General features: G+C 38.4%; 2 protein-coding genes across 3 annotated transcripts in view; both read left to right on the top strand.

Annotated features, from left to right (window-relative positions):
- The window catches only part of NELL1 (neural EGFL like 1), an 891,388-nt gene that overhangs the window by 566,962 nt on the left and 303,207 nt on the right, over positions 1-21,219 (top strand). The window lies entirely within an intron of this gene.
- On the top strand, positions 13,735-15,050 carry LOC131487605 (isocitrate dehydrogenase [NAD] subunit gamma, mitochondrial-like). Its single transcript, XM_058688465.1, has one exon. It carries the CDS (start codon positions 13,805-13,807, stop codon positions 14,426-14,428), a length of 624 nt encoding a protein of 207 aa, XP_058544448.1. The 5' UTR covers positions 13,735-13,804; the 3' UTR covers positions 14,429-15,050.

A 21,219-nucleotide genomic window follows, 5' to 3' on the forward strand; every position in this document is an offset into this window, starting at 1 on the left:
TCTTCTAGCTGGTAACCCAATTGACTGATAAATGGGCGGCAGACAGAGTACTCATCTACATGAGGGGAAATGACATTCTGTCTTGAGGGCAATGGCGGATCCTTGCCCTTTTTCCTCAGCATACTTCTGATGAATGAATTTTAACTCATACTTATATTTGCCCTAAAAATGCTAAAAAATTAGTCAGTGTTCACAAAATATGAAGACAGATTTTTAAATAGTTCCTTTTTGGTAAAGGGAAGAATTATAATGAAAGTTAATTCATTTTCCCCTAGAAGACATATTAATACTTGCCATCAACTTCTCAAATTAAGTAGAGGAAGGTTGGAATATTAAGGGCTGTAAATATTCTTTAAGTGGATATAATATTGAAGAACCTTCTATACTTTACTGAATAGACATTGAAGAAGTGACCATACTAATCAACTATATTCAGTTATCAAAGGGTTTGCTAATAAATCACTGCTATTTAGAATGTTAGCTTATTGGTTCTTAGAATTTTTAAAATTATAATTTTGGCTAATAAATGTAATATGGAGTTGGAATCAAATGATACACCATTTTATCTTTATTTTTATTATTTAGAATGATATAGAACACTTCAAATATTGTATTTGCACAAATAAAAATGATTTATAGACATGCATTGAGCTACATACTGTTCAGATTATATGTATTTAATCTTCACAAAACTCTTTGAGGAAGGTATTATTACTCTTATGAAAGAGGAAACTGAGGCAGAGAGAGATTTTTTTTTTAAAGCAATTTTCCTAAGGTCAAATAGTTATAAGAGCCAATATTAGAACCCAAGCAGTCTGCTAATTTTTAACTCTCATACTTTGCTGCCTCAATGAAAAAAATCTGTGGACACCAAAAAATCAATTTGTATTTCTGTGAAATGTATACATACATGTAGTTTAAAGAACCAAATGGTTCTAGGAGATTTTATAAAGAAGATTAATCCCCTTGGAGAATGTCCCCATTTCCTATCCCTAGAGGCAACCACTTCCAGTGCTTTTAAGAGATTCTTTTGGTGTTTTCATCCATATCTCTAAATAGCATGCTTCTTTGCTACCTCTCCATATTTCCAATTTTGACATTTTTTATTGACTTCCCACCATATAAGATGGAGATTTGGCTGTCTTTAATACACCACACCACACATCTTTTCATTAAATTAGTTCTGTGTTTGAGTTACCATGACTGTGCACGTGCTACTGATGAATGAATTATCAAGTGTACTTGGTTTCCTTTCTTGCACAGATCTTCGTTCACCTGTCATTAACAATCATTGAGTCATTCATTTTATTGCTTAATTTGCTGTGGATTTATCATAATTTATCCCTAAACTCTCACCAGTTATATCAATACTCAACCTAAAAGATGGTTGATTTCTAGGCTTGTCACACAGCTCATGTCTGGGGAATCTCTCTCTGCACCATGATTCTGGGGATCCCTTTTGCATCACCTTGGGGTGGTAGCCCCTGTTCCTGAAAACCACGTATACTCTGTCTTGATTTACTGCTCTGGCTTGGTGGGATACATTTTCCATTAATTACATGAGAAATGGTACATGGGAGAAAAACTTTTGAGATCTTCTCTGAAAACTTCTTTCTTTTGTTAAGTGAGTTGATACTTTAAAAACTGCTTGAAAAACTATCTGGCACATAATAAGCAAAAGATAATATGTCTAGTAAATAATGTTACCTTCATCCTTGCCTGATAATTTGAAAAGCCACTGTATTTTTGGTTGTAAATAATTTTTTTTTCTCAGAAGCTTGGAGGAATTATTCCATTGTTTTCTAGGTTCCATTATGGAATTTGAGAAATCTAACACCTTTCTGACTTCTTATCTTCTGTTTTGAAATCCAATTTTTAAATATAATTTATCGTCAAATTGACTTACATACAATACCCATTGCTCATCCCAACACATGACCTCCTCAATGCCCATCACCTATTTTCCCCTCTCCCCCCCCATTCACCCTCAGTTTGTTCTCTGTATTTAAGAGTCTCTTGTGGTTTTCCTCCCTCCATCTCTGTTTGTAACTATTTTTTTCCCCTTCCCTTCCCCACCATGGTCTTCTATTAAGTTTCTCAAGATCCGCATATGAGTGAAAACATATGATATCTGTCCTTTTCTGACTGATTTATTTCACTCAGCATATACCTTCTAGTTCCATCCACATTGCTACAAATGGCATGATTTCATTCTTTCTTATTGCCAAGTAGTATTCGATTGTATATATAAACCACATCTTTATCCATTCATCAGTTGATGGACATTTAGGCTCTTCCCATAATTTAGCTATTGTTGAAAATGCTGCTATAAACATTGGAGTTGAAATCCCATTTTAAATTTCATGATAACAGGGGTACTGTTTTCTTTCATTCTGCTGGGTACCTAGTAGACCTTTTCAATCTAGATACTCATAGCTTTCAACTCCATAAACGTTTCTCTCTCTCTTTTTTTTTTTTTTTTTTTTGACAGAGAGTGTGTGCGAGTGAGGCAAGGGGAGAGGGAGAGAGAGAATCAGGCAGACGCTATGCCCTGTGTGGAGCTCAATATGGGGCTTGACCTCACGACCCATGAAATCATGACCTAAGCTGAAATCAAGAGTCAGACTCTTAACCAATTGAGTCTCTCAGGCGCCCCAAGTCATAAATGTTTTTGAATTGTCTTTGCTGACTTGTCCCATCTCCTCACCCATATGTCTTTTGTCTCTTTTCTGGCTCTTCTGTTGTTTTGATCCCATACTCCCTAGTTGTCCAATACTCTTTTCTTTCTTATTTTCATGTATTTTATCACTTTTATCTAATATCCAGGGATTTCTTATATTTTATCTTCCAGCCCTTTTCATTTCTTCAGAAACTTTTCATTTCTGCTGTCCTTTTTATACTTCAAGACCACTTTTTCTCCGTGTTTTTTCATAGCATATTGTTTTTCTTTCATGAATGCAGTACCATTGTTCTCTGAAGACATTAATGACAGTTCATTTGAAATATTCTTCTCTTAATGGAGTCCTTGTTTCTACTGATTTACTTTGGTGGCTTTTATAATAGAAGCTTCCCCCACATGTTTGAATCTGGCTCTTCGCTCATACTTAAGAGTTGAATTAAAAAAAAAAAAACACACAAGTTGAAAGTTCTGTGCAAATGAGGATGTGATGGTTGACAGTGGAATTCAGTGTAGAGTGATCTGGGCTGTTCTTTTGGTAGACACTTCATTGTCAGTGGGAAGGGATGGGAAGGAGAAAGGGAGGAGGATGGGAGCCCATGGAGACATAAAAAATCATAGAAGAAGGGACATCTGGGTGGCTCATTTGGTTGAGTGACCCTTCCTTGCTTCAGGTCATGATCTCATGGTTCATGGGTTTGAGCCCCACATCTGGCTTACTGCTCTCCTGTCAGCACAGAGCCCCCTTCAGATCCTCTGTCCTCCTCTCTCTTCCCCTCCCCAATATGTGCTCTCCCCAAAATAAGTGAATATTTAAGAAAAAACACAGAAGAAGAAAGGCAGCATGATATAGGGGAAGGAGGACAAGCTTAGGTGGAAGAAATGTGAGTTTGAATCTCCCCCTCACTTAGCAGGAGTTATTAATCCTCCTGGCATATCACTTTCCTTATTTATAATGTGATGAGAATAACACCTACTTCATTGTTGCATTTTTCACACACAGCCCTGGATATGGTGCCCAGTGGAGGCCATTTTCCATCTTGAGTTAAGGGAGGGCATTTGCAGACAGGGGATGAAGGGAATCCATTTGAGAACATTTGCATAATTACACCTGCTTTGTAACCTTGACCAGGTATAAATCAGTTGGCTAAACTAGCTGGTTTCAGAAAGTTTCCTCTAATTTCCAGATTCTGTAGTTACTATGATAACCGTATTGAAAAAATTGAGCCATGTTGGCTTAACAAGTGTAGAGTATGCTTTACAGGAACTATGATTTAGGGCAAATTGAAAGTGGGACTTTTTGAGAAAACCCACAGTGTATGGTTGCCTGAGCTGGTGTCAAGAGTTATGGAATCGGTGTCTGTTTTGAACTAAAAAATTGGATTGAACAGAGAGGAGGACTTCATTGATTTATGGCTCCAATCACTATTAACTCAAAGAGATTTTTTTTTTGTGCCAGATCCTGGTTGAAAGGAAAGCCTCTGAAGTGCAAAGCAGTTGAATAAAAGTATGATAATCACACTTGTGAATAGTTCTTGGAAGACTGCAATCCTCCTAGGTAGGGAGAAAGAATCTAGAGTGGCAGAGTCGAGGCCCTAGGTAACAGAAAATTACTTAATAGAGTTGTTCATGCGGCTGTAACGCTTAGTGAGAAGGGAAGATAAAAGATAAATTGTTTTCAGTTTACCTGTAATCTGGAGTATTTACCTGTCTTCTTTTCAAGGAAGGCTCAGGTTGTTGCTTAAGCATCACATTCATAAATTTCACTGTTTTATATACAACAAAAGCAAAAAAACAACCAGAAAACAAAAACTCATGAATAATGTGAGCTCCCCATCCCCACCTCAATACCCTTTTTGGTAGGGTTGGATTTTCACCTTTACTAATAAAAACTATATCCAAAAAGCTCTTAGTGTAAAAATAAGTGTAGCTCTTCTTCAAATGGCTTCTGCAGTGGATTTGGTTATTCTATCATGTGGAATCTCTTGGAAAACGAGGAGCACATTTTGGGATTACGTTAAGTTTGGCTGCATCTGTTAGATCTTCTGTGGTTATTAGCGATGGAATGACCGGAGGGGAATTGCATCAACTGTGCAGTAGAGAGAATGGAAAAAATTAAGTCTCTGTGCATTGATCTTTTCAGAAAAAATTATTGATAAAACAGTGTTCATTATCAGTTGATTTTGTAGGACGACATGAAGTAGATTTCGAGAGTTTTCTTAGCGTATGTTAAAATTTCTGCTTTCAGTTGAGGTACAGCTTTGGTATAAAGTGCTCTTGGGTGTTGAAAATTTACAGTCTCTTTTTTAAGTGCATGTTTTCCTTTTTAAAGTGGTATCTTTCAATACCTTGTATTTTTATTTCAAAAACCTTAAATCTTTCTGCCTTCAGGGTATCATAAGTTTCCTTAGTTTTCCATTCAGGGTTCTCTACCCTCTGACCCCAATTTAATTTACCCACTTGTCTGCCACCGTTTTTCTACCTAACCCTTTCATTTCAGCCAAATGGGGAGGCTCAGTGTACCCTACAGGCCTTTCAATTTTGCCCCCATCTCACAAATTTTCTCCTTTCCTCTGTACTTATCTGCTGCTAGCCTTCCTTTAAGATTTTGTCAGAGCCCTTTGCTTAACCATCCTCTCTCGGGGACATGGTGAGTCCATCCTCTGAACTTGCATGTCCCAGTTGTGTCACTCAGGACCCATTTAGCATCAACTTCCAGTTCACATTCTACCTAGACACGTTTCCTTTAACTCTGCCTGGACGGTAAGCTCCTAGAAGGCAGCAGGTTTTATATTTGTTCCATAGCTTTTTTTTCTTTCTGATGCTGAAAGATCCAATTATGTGTTGATTACTTGTGTATCTGTCTATCTGTCATGTATTTTCTGCTTTCTGCTCTCATTAGAATATAAGCTCCAAAAGAGGTCATGAATATTGCAAAAGCTGCAAAGGTCATATATGGCAGGCAGTTGGGCTCTGGGACTTAAGCTCTCAGTCACTAATCAGTGCAGCCTAATGGTGGTTGTCCGTGACTCTGTCACTGCCATTTCTGATTTTACTTATTCTGTCAACACAATACGGACCCTGTTGGCCGCTCATTCCTTGAATGTTTCGCTTCTCTTGGCTTCTGTGACATCCTTTTAGCTCTATTCTCCTCCTCCCTCCCAGATCACTTCTCCTCTAGTCCTCTAACAGTTCAAAATTGATGGTCTTCAGTTTTGTCCCCATCATTTTTCTGTGCTCTCACTACAATCCTCTTTCTAGCCTAGTACTTCCTGACCTCAGTGGTATGACACATTACAGTGTCAGAATCAATCATGACATAATGTCAAAACCACTCACTTATTCATAAAGCATTAAGTTACAAGCACTTGCAAGTGATTTACTTTTTGAAATAGACTCACCTCCGAATTACCATTATAAGGATGTCAAACTCATTTGCGTGTCAGTAGTATGTGCTTGATTGTGTGAGGAAAGGTGGGATTACAGCTAGCTGGAAGTGACTTGCTTATAATTCATTGCCTATTTTATATTTGCTGAAAGTATCTATGGACTATGGTTATTGGTGTGCCATTGATAGTTACAGCAATTTTGTGATATTATTAGTCAACTGTGGATTTATAGTTGTGTTTGTTTCCTTGATTTCACCCATGGATACATTTTTAATAACAGGTGAAGAAAGCATGCATATGCATTTATCTCTGAATAGCCTAGAAATGAGAATGCATTCTAGTTACAATTCCAAATCAAAGGCAATATGATCAGCCAAATAACATGTGCGAGATTATTTATATTAACATCATGAATAAATATAAATATTATGTGCTACACTTTTTAATCATAAAATGAGTTATTTTTTATTAATGTGTGCTTTCTCATATTACTAGTAGAGCTCTGAATTTGACTTGTAAAATATAGTTTTACATAGTTTTTATGTTAGTCATATATATTTTTCCCTCAAAAAATGATGATTTGAGAGTATTAACAGATAGTTTTACTAATCATTCACTATTAAAATGCTTATGAAGGTATGTCCTATAAAAACAGCTTAGGAACACTCTGCTTTATGTGGTCAGTTGCTTTTGTTCATAGTGTGTATGTTTGGTTTTCATTTCAATCTGAGTGTGCTCCTAGGAGTGTGCCTCCTATGCTTGCAATTCATCATCTGTCATAGCAGAAGAAAAGTTGAAACCCTCTGCTCGAGGCTGTGTCATATACTCCTCTGTGACTAACTCTCTCCCTATGTTGATGACTCCTAAATTTCTGTCATGATCCACGATCTTTTCTCTGGAGCTGTAGACTCATTTATTAAGCTACCCACTGGGCATCTTTTTGCGGATGTCCTACAGGCTCCCTGAACATGTCATACCTGAAACTGAGCTCATTTTCTGTCCTGTTCCCAGGCCCAACTCTTTTTTTTCCCCCAGTGTCATACATTTTCATCAATGATCTCATTTACCCTGTCCACTAAAGACATTAAGAATAATATTCAGTGTCTCTCAGGCCATTAGTCTAGTCCTGTTTTTATTTCCAAAATATCTTTGAAATGATTTCTCTCCTTCCTCACTGCCTTTACTGTAGCACAACTGCTCATGATTTCCTATTGGGACCGTTTCATAGCCCAGTAGTTCTCAAACTTCAGTGTATATCAGAATCATTAAAACACAGATTGTTGGGTTCCAACTCCAGACTTCCTGATTCAGTAAGTCTAAGGATAGTCCTAAGAAAATACAATTTCTAACCAGTTTGTGGTAACCCTGATGCTGCTGGTCTGGGGATCATTTTTACAGAACAGTAGTAGTGATAGCCTCTTAATTGGCCTCCCTGCTGCCATGCTAGCCACCTTAATGTTTACCCTCCAAAGGATATATTTTTAAATGCAAGTCATATTATCTCTGTCCCTGACTTAAACCCTTATATTGTCTTCACATTGCTCTTACAATAGATTTGGTTGAACTCTTATCCCTTGAATATGTGAAATCATATCACTCTGGTTATTCTTTTACCCGTACAACATATATTTTTTGTTCCACTGAGGTTAAGAACTTTTTCAGTTGTCCATGTATGTTTGTAGATCAGCCCGGCTATTAAAATCTCAACCATTGTCCATTTTATAATCCCATCCTCAGGCTTCCTGCTTTATTCACATCTTTGAAAGGTACATCTTTTTCCCCATGTGAGGAAGAGGATTGCTCTGTATCCTTATGTAAGAGTTGGCCCATTGGTAGAAACGAAATTGTGTAGGTGAGCTTGAGTCATTTCTCTTCTAGTATTCTCCCCTGGGATTGTCCTCTGCTCTAGTCTTGGGCCCTGGTGGTGGACAGCTGTTAACTTCCTTATGTGACATATTAAGTGATAAGCAGGTACTCAGCTGGTTCCTACTCAACACCTGTTTTATATCATGTTTAGGAACCAGTTTATTGACTCCCAGTAGGCTGCCTTCAAGCACACCAAATGCTGGCCCTATCTGACTGGACCTTGTGAGGGGGTAAAGATAGGCCCTTGCTACTCAATATGTGGTAAGGAGGCCAGTAGAATCTGTATCACTAGGGAGCCCTTTAGAAATGCAGAATCTGCAATCTTCCCTCAACAGAACTGTTGAATTAGAATCTGCATTTCAATGAGATCCTAGGGTGGTCAAGTTTGAGAAGCACTGGCCTAGGCTTCTATGGCTCCTGGACATGCTCACCTTACCTGTTACCATTCTTTATTAATTCATAATTGTATGAATTTGTAAGATCTGCGCTAGCCAGTTTCTTCATCTGTAAAATGGGGACTGTAATGCTTACCTGGTGAATTCTGATGATGCACGTAAAATATCCAGCACAGCACCTTAGACGTGGTGAGTGTTCTTTAGTGGTAGCCATTATTAAGTCTGTATCTTCATCTTCTTGGATTTTAACAGCCTTTGGGAAGTCTTCATAAATAAGACCCCTACCTCCCCAAAAACTGGCATGGAGGGGGGCATTGATGCCTGAAAGTTAAATAAGAATAGGATTATGACTGGTTTATTATTAAAGATATGCCTAATTTTTAATTAAATGGCATAGCTGGGATGACTTTGGGAAGCACAGAAGTTGCTTGCTTTGCAGGGTTGAATGGTTGATTTCTAGCAATACCTAGACATTAATGCTTGTAAGTCTGAGATAAGAACATGCATTTAAAGACACTGACCATCACAGTGATTTGATGCAAATCAAAAACAGTGAGATACTACCACAACAGATTAGAATGTCTAAAATTAGGAATACATATCAAGTGTTGGTGAGGATGTCAAGAAGCTATAATTCTCTTTCATTGCTGGTAGAGATGTAAAATAGTACAATCATTTTAGAACAGTGTTTGGCAGTTTCTTAAAGGGTTAACAATAAAAAGGAACAGACTCTAACAGGCAGAAAATGAGTAAGGGCAAAGTTGAACTAAATAACATCATCATGAATGGGATATAATTGACATCAGGAGACTATTTTACCCAATAAGAGCAGAATACACATTTTTCTCAAACTCACATGAGACAGTCAGTAAGGCAGACCATATTCTGGGCCATAAAACATACCTTAACAAATTGAAAATAATTGAAACAAATAATGTCTGTTCTGAGACCACAATGGAATTAAACTAGAAATCAGTAACAGAAAGATAGCAGGAAAATCCCAAAATACATATGGAGATTAAACAACACATTTCTAAATTTTTTTTTTTTCAACGTTTTTTATTTATTTTTGGGACAGAGAGAGACAGAGCATGAACGGGGGAGGGGCACAGAGAGAGAGGGAGACACAGAATCGGAAACAGGCTCCAGTCTCCGAGCCATCAGCCCAGAGCCTGACGCGGGGCTCGAACTCACGGACCGCGAGATCGTGACCTGGCTGAAGTCGGACGCTTAACCGACTGCGCCACCCAGGCGCCCCTAAACAACACATTTCTAAATAACATGTGGGTCAAAGAAGAAATCTCAAGAAATTTAAATATAAAAATATTTGAACAAAATGGAAATGAAAACACAGCTTATAAAAAAAAAGAAAAAAAGAAAACACAGCTTATCAAAATCTTGCGGTATGTGGTAACAGAAGTACTTAGAGCGAAATGTATAGTAATGAATGCATTTGATGGAAATGAAGAAAGATCTATAATCCATAACGTAAGGCTCTACCTTGGGAAACTGTAAAAAGAAGACCAAATGTAAGTAAGCAGAAAAAATATTAAGAATGGAAGGAGCAATCAATGAATTTGAAAATAGAAATTCAGTAAAGGAAATCAATAAAACCAAAAGCTGCCTCTTTGTAAAGATCAATAAAATTGGTAAGCCTTTAGAGAAGCTAACTAAGAAAAAAGAGAAAGGACACAAATTACTAATATCAGAAATGAAAGAAGGGACATTACTATAGATACGATGGACATTAAAGAAGATAATAAAGGAATATTATGTCCAACTTTATGCCATGAATTTGATAACCTGGATGAAATCAAACAATTCTTCAAAATATGTAATTTGTCACAACTCATATAAGAAGAAACAATCTGAATAAACCTATATGAACCTATATATTTTATATATTACATATACATATATATGTCATATACATATACATTACATATGCATATACATATATATATATGTCAGCTTGTATCAGTAATTAATAACCTTCTAAAACAGAAATCACCAGACCCAGATGGATTCACTGGTCAACTCTGCAAAGAAATTATGCCGAGGTGCCTGGGTGGCTCAGTCAATTAAGCATCTGACTCTTTATTTCAACTCATTTCATGATCTTGTGGGTTTGTGAGGTTGAGCCCCACGTCAGGCTCTGCATTGACAGTGAAGATTCTCTCTTTCCCTCTCTCTGCCCCAGCCCAATAATGTACTCTCTCTTTCTAAATAAATAAATGAACTGTAAAAAAAAAAGATAGAAAAGCAGTTCTATACAGTTTATTCCAGAGGATAGAAGCAGAGAAAATACTCCCTACTCATTCTGTAAGATCAACATTACCCTACTAACAAAACCAAAGACATTACAAGAATAGAAAATGAAAGACTAATCTCTCTCATGAGCAAAGATGCAAAAATTTTTTTAATATATTTTTTTTTTTAATTTTTTTTTTCAACGTTTTTTTATTTTTATTTTTGGGACAGAGAGAGACAGAGCATGAACGGGGGAGGGGCAGAGAGAGAGGGAGACACAGAATCGGAAACAGGCTCCAGGCTCCGAGCCATCAGCCCAGAGCCTGACGCGGGGCTCGAACTCACGGACCGCGAGATCGTGACCTGGCTGAAGTCGGACGCTTAACCGACTGCGCCACCCAGGCGCCCCAAAGATGCAAAAATTTTTAACGAAATATTAGCAAACTGAATCCATCAATGTAGAAAAAGAATTATATACCATAATTGAAATCTATTCCAGGTATGCAGTGCTGGTTCAATAATCAAAAATCTGTTAATGTAATCCATCACTTTAACAGGATAAAAAAGGAAAAATCACATGATCATATCACTTGATACAGGAAAGCATTTGACAAAACCCAACACACATTCATGATAAAAGCTCTTAGTAAATTAGGACTAGAGGGGAATTTCATTAACTTGATAAAGAAGAGCCACATCCAATCTACAGCTAACATCATACTTGAGAAACACAAAGCTTTCCCACAAAGATCAGGTACAAGCTAAGGAGGTCTCCTCTTACCACTCCTTTTCAATATTATATTGGAATTTCTAGCTAATGCACTAAGACAAAAAAAGGAAATTAAAGGTATACAGATTAAAAAGGAAGAAATTGTTTTTGTTTGCAGGCAACAAGATCATCTATGTAGACAATGTGAAATAATCAACAAAACTAGAACCATTAAGTGATTATAGCAATATTTCAAGATAGGAGTTTAATACACAGAAGTTGGTTGCTTTCCTATATGCAAGTAATAAAGAAGTGAAATTTAAAGTACAATATCACTGATGTTAGCATTCCCCAAAATTAAACACTTAGGTATAAATAAAAAATATGTACCAGATCTATATGAGGAAAACTACAAAACTCTGATGAATAAAATCAAAGAAGAACTAAATAGAGATGTTTTCTATTCACGGATAGGATGTCTTAATATTGTCAAGTTATCAGTTCTTCACAACTTGATCTGTAGATGCAATACAAATTTAATCAGAATCCAGTAAGTTATTTTGTGGATATCAACAAAGCAATTCCAAAGCATATATGGAGAGGCAAAACAAAACAAAACAAAACAAAACACCACAAAGAGCTAACACAGTATTGAAGAAGAGCAAAGCTGGAAAACTTATAGTCCTCAACTTCAGGACTTACTATAAAGCTACACTAATTAAGATAGTGTTATTGGCAGAAAAACAGATGAATAAATCAATGGAAGAGAATAGCCCAGAAATAGTCAACTGATTTTTGGCAAAGGAACAAAACCAACATAATGGAGCAAAGATAGATTTCTAAACAAATAGTGCCAGGAACAAGGGGACATACACATGCAGAAAAATTAATCTAGACATAGACCTTAAATCCATCACTAAAATGAACTCCAAATAGAATCATAGCTTTATGTGTAATATGCAAAACTATAAAACTCCTAAAAGATAATGTAGGAGAAAATCTAGATGACCTTGAGTATGGTGATGCCTTTTTATATACAACACCAAATTCAGGATCCATGAAAGAAATAGTTAAAAACATATACTACATTAAAATTAAAAAAAACTTCTGCTCTAAAAAAAGACAATGTCAAAAGAATGAGAAGCCACAGACTGGGGGAAGTTTTTTGCAAAAGGTACATCTGATGAAAGACTGGTATTCCAAATATGTAAAGAACTCTTAAAACTCTACAATAAGAAAACAAAAATGCAATTAAAAAAAATGGGCCAAAACCTTGAAAGATAACACATCAGAGAATATGGTAAATAAGCATATGAAAAGATACTTTACATTATATCTCATTAGGGAAATGCAAATTAAGACAATGAACTATCCCTAGGTGCCTATTAGAATGATTAAAATCTGGAACACTGACGAAAAATTCTGACAAGGATGTAGAACGATGGGAATTTTCATTAATTGCTGGTGGAAATGCAAAATAGTACAACCACTTTGGAGGATAGTTGATCAGTTTCTAGCAAAACTAATCATACTTTTACAATAGGATACAGAAGTCCTTGCTATTTATATTTACTCAAGTAAGTTGAAAACTTATGTCCACAAAAAACCTGCACAAATTTATTTATAATTACCAAAATTATAGCAGCTTTATTCATAATTATCAAAATTTGGAAACAACCAAGGTGTCCTTCAGTAGGTGGATATACAAACTGGTACATCCAGACAATGGAATATTATTCTGTGCTAAAAAGAAATGAAATATCAGTCCATGAAAAGATGAGGTAACCTTAAATACATATTACTAAATCCATGGAGCCAATCTGAAAAGGTTACATACAATGTGATTTCAATTATATGACATCCTGGGGTAATGCAAAACTATGGGGACACTTAAAAGATCAGTGGTTACCAGGGCTAGGGGGAGGCAGTGATAAGTAAGCAAAGCAGAGCAGAATTTTTAGGGCTTTGAAACTATACAGTATGATGAAATAGTGGTAGATACACACACCTCCTTATACATTTGTCCAAACTCAGAAATTATTACACTAGGAGTGAATTTTAATTTAAACTATGGACTTTGGGTAAAAATGTTGTGTCAATGTAGGTTCATCGGTTGTAACAAATGTGCCACTCTGGTGCAGTATTTTGATAGTGGGAGGGAATTTAATAGGATGTAGGTGCTCTCTGTGAAATCTCTGAACCTGCCATTCAGTTTTGCTGTGAACCCAAAATTTCTGTATGATATTACAGAAGGCCTGGTAAAGCCTATTTTTTTAAAAAAAGTATATCATGCAGAGGTTAGCACGTTGAATAAATATACTTTCTATATGATACTTCACATCATTTTTTGACTAGCTCACTCTCTCTCACTGCAGTAGAATGTCTGTCAGAATAGAATACCAAGCAGGAGAGACAGTTGTGACCTACACAAGAATTATGGATCTAGAATTCTGCTAGAAGAAGCCAGTTTAAAACAAGAGGAAGATTGTGTATTTTTACATAAGTTAACCTCTCCTTAATGATCATGGCACTGAAGATGCTGACAGCTGCCAGTTGCTTTGTGAAGGCCATGTTGCGACCTTCTACTCTCTGCCATTCTTGGGAGATTTTATTTGGCCGTGAGACCTCACTGAGGAGCTTCTCTTTTAAACACGGTATTCCTCCATCAGCCAAGTATGGTGGGCGACACACTGTGACTATGATTCCTGGGGACGGCATTGGGCCTGAACTTATGCTGCATGTTAAGACTGTGTTCAGACATGCATGTGTGCCTGTGGACTTCGAGGAGGTGATAGTTAACTCCACTTCTGGTGAAGAGGACGTTCACAATGCCATCATGGCAGTCCGTCGAAACTGCGTGGCCTTGAAGGGCAACATCGAAACTGACCACAACCTGCCACCGTCTCACAAATCCCGCAACAATATGTTTCGCACCACGCTGGATCTCTATGCCAACGTTATCCATTTTAAGTGTCTGCCAGGAGTGGAGACAAGGCACAAGGATGTTGACATCTTAGTTGTTCGGGAAAACACAGAGGGTGAATACAGCAACCTGGAGCATGAGAGTGTGAAAGGAGTGATCGAGAGCCTGAAGATCATTACCAAGGCCAAGTCTTTGCGCATTGCTGAATATGCCTTCTAATTGGCCCAGGAGATGGGGCGCAAGAGAGTGACGGTTGTGCATAAGGCCAACATCATGAAACTGGGAGATGGTCTCTTCCTACAGTGTTGCAGAGAGGTGGCCTCCTGCTATCCTCAGCTCACTTTTGAAGGCATGATTGTGGATAACACCACCATGCAGCTGGTATCTCGGCCCCAGCAATTCGATGTAATGGTGATGCCCAATCTTTATGGCAACATAGTCAACAACATCTGTACAGGGTTGGTTGGGGGAGTAGGCCTCGTGCCTGGTGCAAACTATGGCCATACGTATGCAGTGTTTGAAACAGCCTCAAGGCAATCAGGCAAGAATTCAGCCAATAAGAATATGGCCAACCCTACTGCCATGCTTCTGGCAAGCTGTATTTTGCTGGATTACCTCAAGCTCCACTCCTATGCCACCTCCATTCGCACTGCGGTCTTGGCGTCCATGGAGAACAAAGATGTCCATACTCCAGACATCGGAGGTCAGGGTACCACATCAGATATCATTCAGAATATCACAAATCACGTCAGTACTGTCAATTAAATGGTTATGCCTTGCAGGCTGAGCTACATCCAAGTCCTTCTCACTCTTCACCTTACTCTTCTCACTTAGAAACCCTAGCCTGATAAGAGTGAAACCATATGGTATCTGTCTTTCTCTGTATGGCTTATTTCACTTAGCATCACACTCTCCAGTTCCATCCACGTTGCTACAAAAGGCCATATTTCATTTTTTCTCATTGCCACGTAGTATTCCATTGTGTATATAAACCACAATTTCTTTATCCATTCATCAGTTGATGGACATTTAGGCTCTTTCCATAATTTGGCTATTGTTGAGAGTGCTGCTATAAACATTGGGGTACAAGTGCCCCTATGCATCAGTACTCCTGTATCCCTTGGATAAATTCCTAGCAGTGCTATTGCTGGGTCATAGGGTAGGTCTATTTTTAATTTTCTGAGGAACCTCCACACTGCTTTCCAGAGCGGCTGCACCAATTTGCATTCCCACCAACAGTGCAAGAGGGTTCCCGTCTCTCCACATCCTCTCCAGCATCTATAGTCTCCTGATTTCTTCATTTTGGCCACTCTGACTGGCGTGAGGTGATATCTGAGTGTGGTTTTGATTTGTATTTCCCTGATAAGGAGCAACGTTGAACATCTTTTCATGTGCCTGTTGGCCATCCGGATGTCTTCTTTAGAGAAGTGTGTATTCATGTTTTCTGCCCATTTCTTCACTGGGTTATTTGTTTTTCGGGTGTGGAGTTTGATGAGCTCTTTATAGATTTTGGATACTAGCCCTTTGTCCGATGTGTCATTTGCAAATATCTTTTCCCATTCCGTTGGTTGCCTTTTAGTTTTGTTGGTTGTTTCCTTTGCTGTGCAGAAGCTTTTTATCTTCATAAGGTCCCAGTAATTCACTTTTGCTTTTAATTCCCTTGCCTTTGGGGATGTGCCGAGTAAGAGATTGCTACGGCTGAGGTCAGAGAGGTCTTTTCCTGCTTTCTCCTCTAAGGTTTTGATGGTTTCCTGTCTCACATTCAGGTCCTTTATCCATTTTGAGTTTATTTTTGTGAATGGTGTGAGAAAGTGGTCTAGTTTCAACCTTCTGCATGTTGCTGTCCAGTTCTCCCAGCACCATTTGTTAAAGAGACTGTCTTTTTTCCATTGGATGTTCTTTCCTGCTTTGTCAAAAATGAGTTGGCCATACGTTTGTGGGTCTAGTTCTGGGGTTTCTATTCGATTCCATTGGTCTATGTGTCTGTTTTTATGCCAATACCATGCTGTCTTGATGATGACAGCTTTGTAGTAGAGGCTAAAGTCTGGGATTGTGATGCCTCCTGCTTTGGTCTTCTTCTTCAAAATTACTTTGGCTATTCGGGGCCTTTTGTGGTTCCATATGAATTTTAGGATTGCTTGTTCTAGTTTCAAGAAGAATGCTGGTGCAATTTTGATTGGGATTGCATTGAATGTGTAGATAGCTTTGGGTAGTATTGACATTTTGACAATATTTATTCTTCCAATCCATGAGCAGGGAATGTCTTTCCATTTCTTTATATCTTCTTCAATTACCTGCATAAGCTTTCTATAGTTTTCAGCATACAGATCTTTTACATCTTTGGTTAGATTTATTCCTAGGTATTTTATGCTTCTTGGTGCAATTGTGAATGGGATCAGTTTCTTTATTTGTCTTTCTGTTGCTTCATTGTTAGTGTATAAGAATGCGACTGATTTCTGTACATTGATTTTGTATCCTGCAACTTTGCTGAATTCATGTATCAGTTCTAGCAGACTTTTGGTGGAGTCTATCGGATTTTCCATGTATAATATCATGTCATCTGCAAAAAGCGAAAGCTTGACTTCATCTTTGCCAATTTGGATGCCTTTGATTTCCTTTTGTTGTCTGATTGCTGATGCTAGAACTTCCAGCACTATATTAAACAACAGCGGTGAGAGTGGGCATCCCTGTCGTGTTCCTGATCTCAGGGAAAAAGCTCTCAGTTTTTCCCCATTGAGGATGATGTTAGCTGTGGGCTTTTCATAAATGGCTTTTATGATCTTTAAGTATGTTCCTTCTATCCCGACTTTCTCCAGGGTTTTTATTAAGAAAGGGTGCTGGATTTTGTCAAAGGCCTTTTCTGCATCGATTGACAGGATCATATGGTTCTTCTCTTTTTTTTTGTTATTGTGATGTATCACGTTGATCGATTTGCGAATGTTGAACCAGCCCTGCATCCCAGGAATGAATCCCACTTGATCATGGTGAATAATTCTTTTTATATGCTGTTGAATTCGATTTGCTAGTATCTTATTGAGAATTTTTGCATCCATATTCATCAGGGATATTGGCCTGTAGTTCTCTTTTTTTACTGGGTCTCTGTCTGGTTTAGGAATCAAAGTAATACTGGCTTCATAGAATGAGTCTGGAAGTTTTCCTTCCCTTTCTATTTCTTGGAATAGCTTGAGAAGGATAGGTATTATCTCTGCTTTAAACGTCTGGTAGAACTCCCCTGGGAAGCCATCTGGTCCTGGACTCTTATTTGTTGGGAGATTTTTGATAACCGATTCAATTTCTTCGCTGGTTATGGGTCTGTTCAAGCTTTCTGTTTCCTCCTGATTGAGTTTTGGAAGAGTGTGGGTGTTTAGGAATTTGTCCATTTCTTCCAGGTTGTCCAATTTGTTGGCATATAATTTTTCATAGTATTCCCTGATAATTGTTTGTATCTCTGAGGGATTGGTTGTAATAATTCCATTTTCATTCATGATTTTATCTATTTGGGTCATCTCCCTTTTCTTTTTGAGAAGCCTGGCTAGAGGTTTGTCAATTTTGTTTATTTTTTCAAAAAACCAACTCTTGGTTTCGTTGATCTGCTCTACCGTTTTTTTAGATTCTATATTGTTTATTTCTGCTCTGATCTTTATGATTTCTCTTCTTCTGCTGGGTTTAGGCTGCCTTTGCTGTTCTGCTTCTATTTCCTTTAGGTGTGCTGTTAGATTTTGTATTTGGGATTTTTCTTGTTTCTTGAGATAGGCCTGGATTGCAATGTATTTTCCTCTCAGGACTGCCTTCGCTGCGTCCCAAAGCGTTTGGATTGTTGTATTTTCATTTTCGTTTGTTTCCATATATTTTTTAATTTCTTCTCTAATTGCCTGGTTGACCCACTCATTCGTTAGTAGGGTGTTCTTTAACCTCCATGCTTTTGGAGGTTTTCCAGACTTTTTCCTGTGGTTGATTTCAAGCTTCATAGCATTGTGGTCTGAAAGTATGCATGGTATAATTTCAATTCTTGTAAACTTATGAAGGGCTGTTTTGTGACCCAGTATATGATCTATCTTGGAGAATGTTCCATGTGCACTCGAGAAGAAAGTATATTCTGTTGCTTTGGGATGCAGAGTTCTAAATATATCTGTCAAGTCCATCTGATCCAATGTATCATTCAGGGCCCTTGTTTCTTTATTGACTGTGTGTCTAGATGATCTATCCATTTCTGTAAGTGGTGTGTTAAAGTCCCCTGCAATGACCACATTCTTATCAATAAGGTTGCTTATGTTTATGAGTAACTGTTTTATATATCTGGGGGCTCCGGTATTTGGCGCATAGACATTTATAATTGTTAGCTCTTCCTGATGGATAGACCCTGTAATTATTATATAATGCCCTTCTTCATCTCTTGTTACAGCCTTTAATTTAAAGTCTAGTTTGTCTGATATAAGTATGGCTACTCCAGCTTTCTTTTGGCTTCCAGTAGCATGATAAATAGTTCTCCATCCCCTCACTCTCAATCTAAAGGTGTCCTCAGATCTCAAATGAGTCTCTTGTAGACAGCAAATAGATGGGTCTTGTTTTTTTATCCATTCTGATACCCTATGTCTTTTGGTTGGCGCATTTAATCCATTTACATTCAGTGTTATTATAGAAAGATACGGGTTTAGAGTCATTGTGATGTCTGTATGTTTTATGCTTGTAGTGATGTCTCTGGTACTTTGTCTCACAGGATCCCCCTTAGGATCTCTTGTAGGGCTGGTTTCGTGGTGACAAATTCCTTCAGTTTTTGTTTGTTTGGGAAGACCTTTATCTCTCCTTCTATTCTAAATGACAGACTTGCTGGATAAAGGATTCTCGGCTGCATATTTTTTCTGTTTAGCACACTGAAGATATCGTGCCAAGCCTTTCTGGCCTGCCAAGTTTCAAAGGAGAGATCAGTCACGAGTCTTATAGGTCTCCCTTTATATGTGAGGGCACGTTTATCCCTTGCTGCTTTCAGAATTTTCTCTTTATCCTTGTATTTTGCCAGTTTCACTATGATATGTCGTGCAGAAGATCGATTCAAGTTACGTCTGAAGGGAGTTCTCTGTGCCTCTTGGATTTCAATGCCTTTTTCCTTCCCCAGGTCAGGGAAGTTCTCAGCTATAATTTCTTCAAGTACCCCTTCAGCACCTTTCCCTCTCTCTTCCTCCTCTGGGATACCAATTATGCGTATATTATTTCTTTTTAGTGTATCACTTAGTTCTCTAATTTTCCCCTCATACTCCTGGATTTTTTTATCTCTCTTTCTTTCAGCTTCCTCTTTCTCCATAACTTTATCTTCTAGTTCACCTATTCTCTCCTCTGCCTCTTCAATCCGAGCCGTCGTGGTTTCCATTTTGTTTTGGATTTCGTTTAAAGCGCTTTTCAGCTCCTCGTGACTGTTCCTTAGTCCCTTGATCTCTGTAGCAAGAGATTCTCTGCTGTCCTGTATACTGTTTTCAAGCCCAGCGATTAATTTTATGACTATTATTCTAAATTCACTTTCTGTTATATTATTTAAATCCTTTTTGATCAGTTCATTAGCTGTTGTTATTTCCTGGAGATTCTTCTGAGGGGAATTCTTCCGTTTGGTCATTTTGGATAGTCCCTGGAGCAGTGAGGACCTGCAGGGCACTTCCCCCGTGCTGTGGTGTATAACTGGAGTTGGTGGGCGGGGCCGCAGTCCGACCTGATGTCTGCCCCCAGCCCACCGCTGGGGCCACAGTCAGACTGGTGTGTGCCTTCTCTTCCCCTCTCCTAGGGGCGGGATTCACTGTGGGGTGGTGTGGCCCGTCTGGTCTACTTGCACACTGCCAGGCTTGTGGTGCTGGGGATCTGGCGTATTAGCTGGGGTGGGTAGGCAAGGTGCACGGGGGCGGGAGGGGCAGGCTTAGCTCGCTTCTCCTTAGGTGATCCACTTCAGGAGGGGCCCCTCTTCCGTGGGCCTCTCGTCTGCACTTGGCTCCGGAGACTCAGTTCTGCTAATCCTCTGGCGGTTTTCTGGGTTCTTTAGGCAGGTGTAGGTGGAATCTAAGTGATCAGCAGGACGCGCGGTGAGCCCAGCGTCCTCCTACGCCGCCATCTTCCGGAACTCTCAAGAAACCAGTTTAAAATTTAGTGGCTGAAAGCAAGTAATTGTCATGAGTCTGTCGAGTGATCAGATGATACTTCTCTCATCAGTATACTTTCTTGAGGGCTATTAAAAAGAATAATGTCAAATCCTGATGTCCATAAATATCAATATAAAGATACTAAACTGTATCACTTCATAATTACCTGTCCCTACCACCATCTCCATAGGCTTACTTTTATAGAAGGATGCTTTTATGTTCTTACTTCAGCTTTCCGCAAGGTCTGGTATGTGAAATCTTGTTAGGGAACAGCTCTGAAAACAATGAATCTGCTTAAAAGGTCAACAGAAAAGATTCCCCTCAGAACTGAGAACCAGGAAAACTTGAGTTTTTCACTATGAATTTGTGTTCTTCTACCAGTTAATTATATGAAGTGGAAACAAAAAGGATGGTTTATTTTACAAATAGGAGAATTTTGAAGAAATGTATCCAGTTCTGGATCATTACAGAGGTTGCAAAAAAAAAAAAAAGATAGTATTACCATAGGCTCGGTTGGGAATATGCAAAATATCTGCAGGAAGCTGATTACAGAGCTAGAAATTGTTTGGAGGAAGGCACTTGGTCCTTGGAGTTTCCCTGGCAATTTGAATAACATGGGTACCCAATGTGGTAAAGTGTTCTTTACATCAAAGTGAATTTGCTTACACTGCTATGGGAAGCTACATACATTGCATTTGTGATTGCCCCAAGAAACACGGAACAAAGAAAGTAGATATATTTTAAGTGGGAAAAAAATTGCTCTTTACAAAAGCAATTAAGAAAAATTGGAATACCTAGGGGCACTTGGGTGGCTCAGTCAGTTGGGCATCCCACTTCAGTTCACTTGTGGTTCATGGGTTCAAGCCCCACGTCGGGCTCTATGCTGACAGC

The sequence above is a fragment of the Neofelis nebulosa genome, chromosome 10, assembly GCF_028018385.1.
Source record: "Neofelis nebulosa isolate mNeoNeb1 chromosome 10, mNeoNeb1.pri, whole genome shotgun sequence".
Classification (NCBI taxonomy): Eukaryota; Metazoa; Chordata; class Mammalia; order Carnivora; family Felidae; genus Neofelis; species Neofelis nebulosa.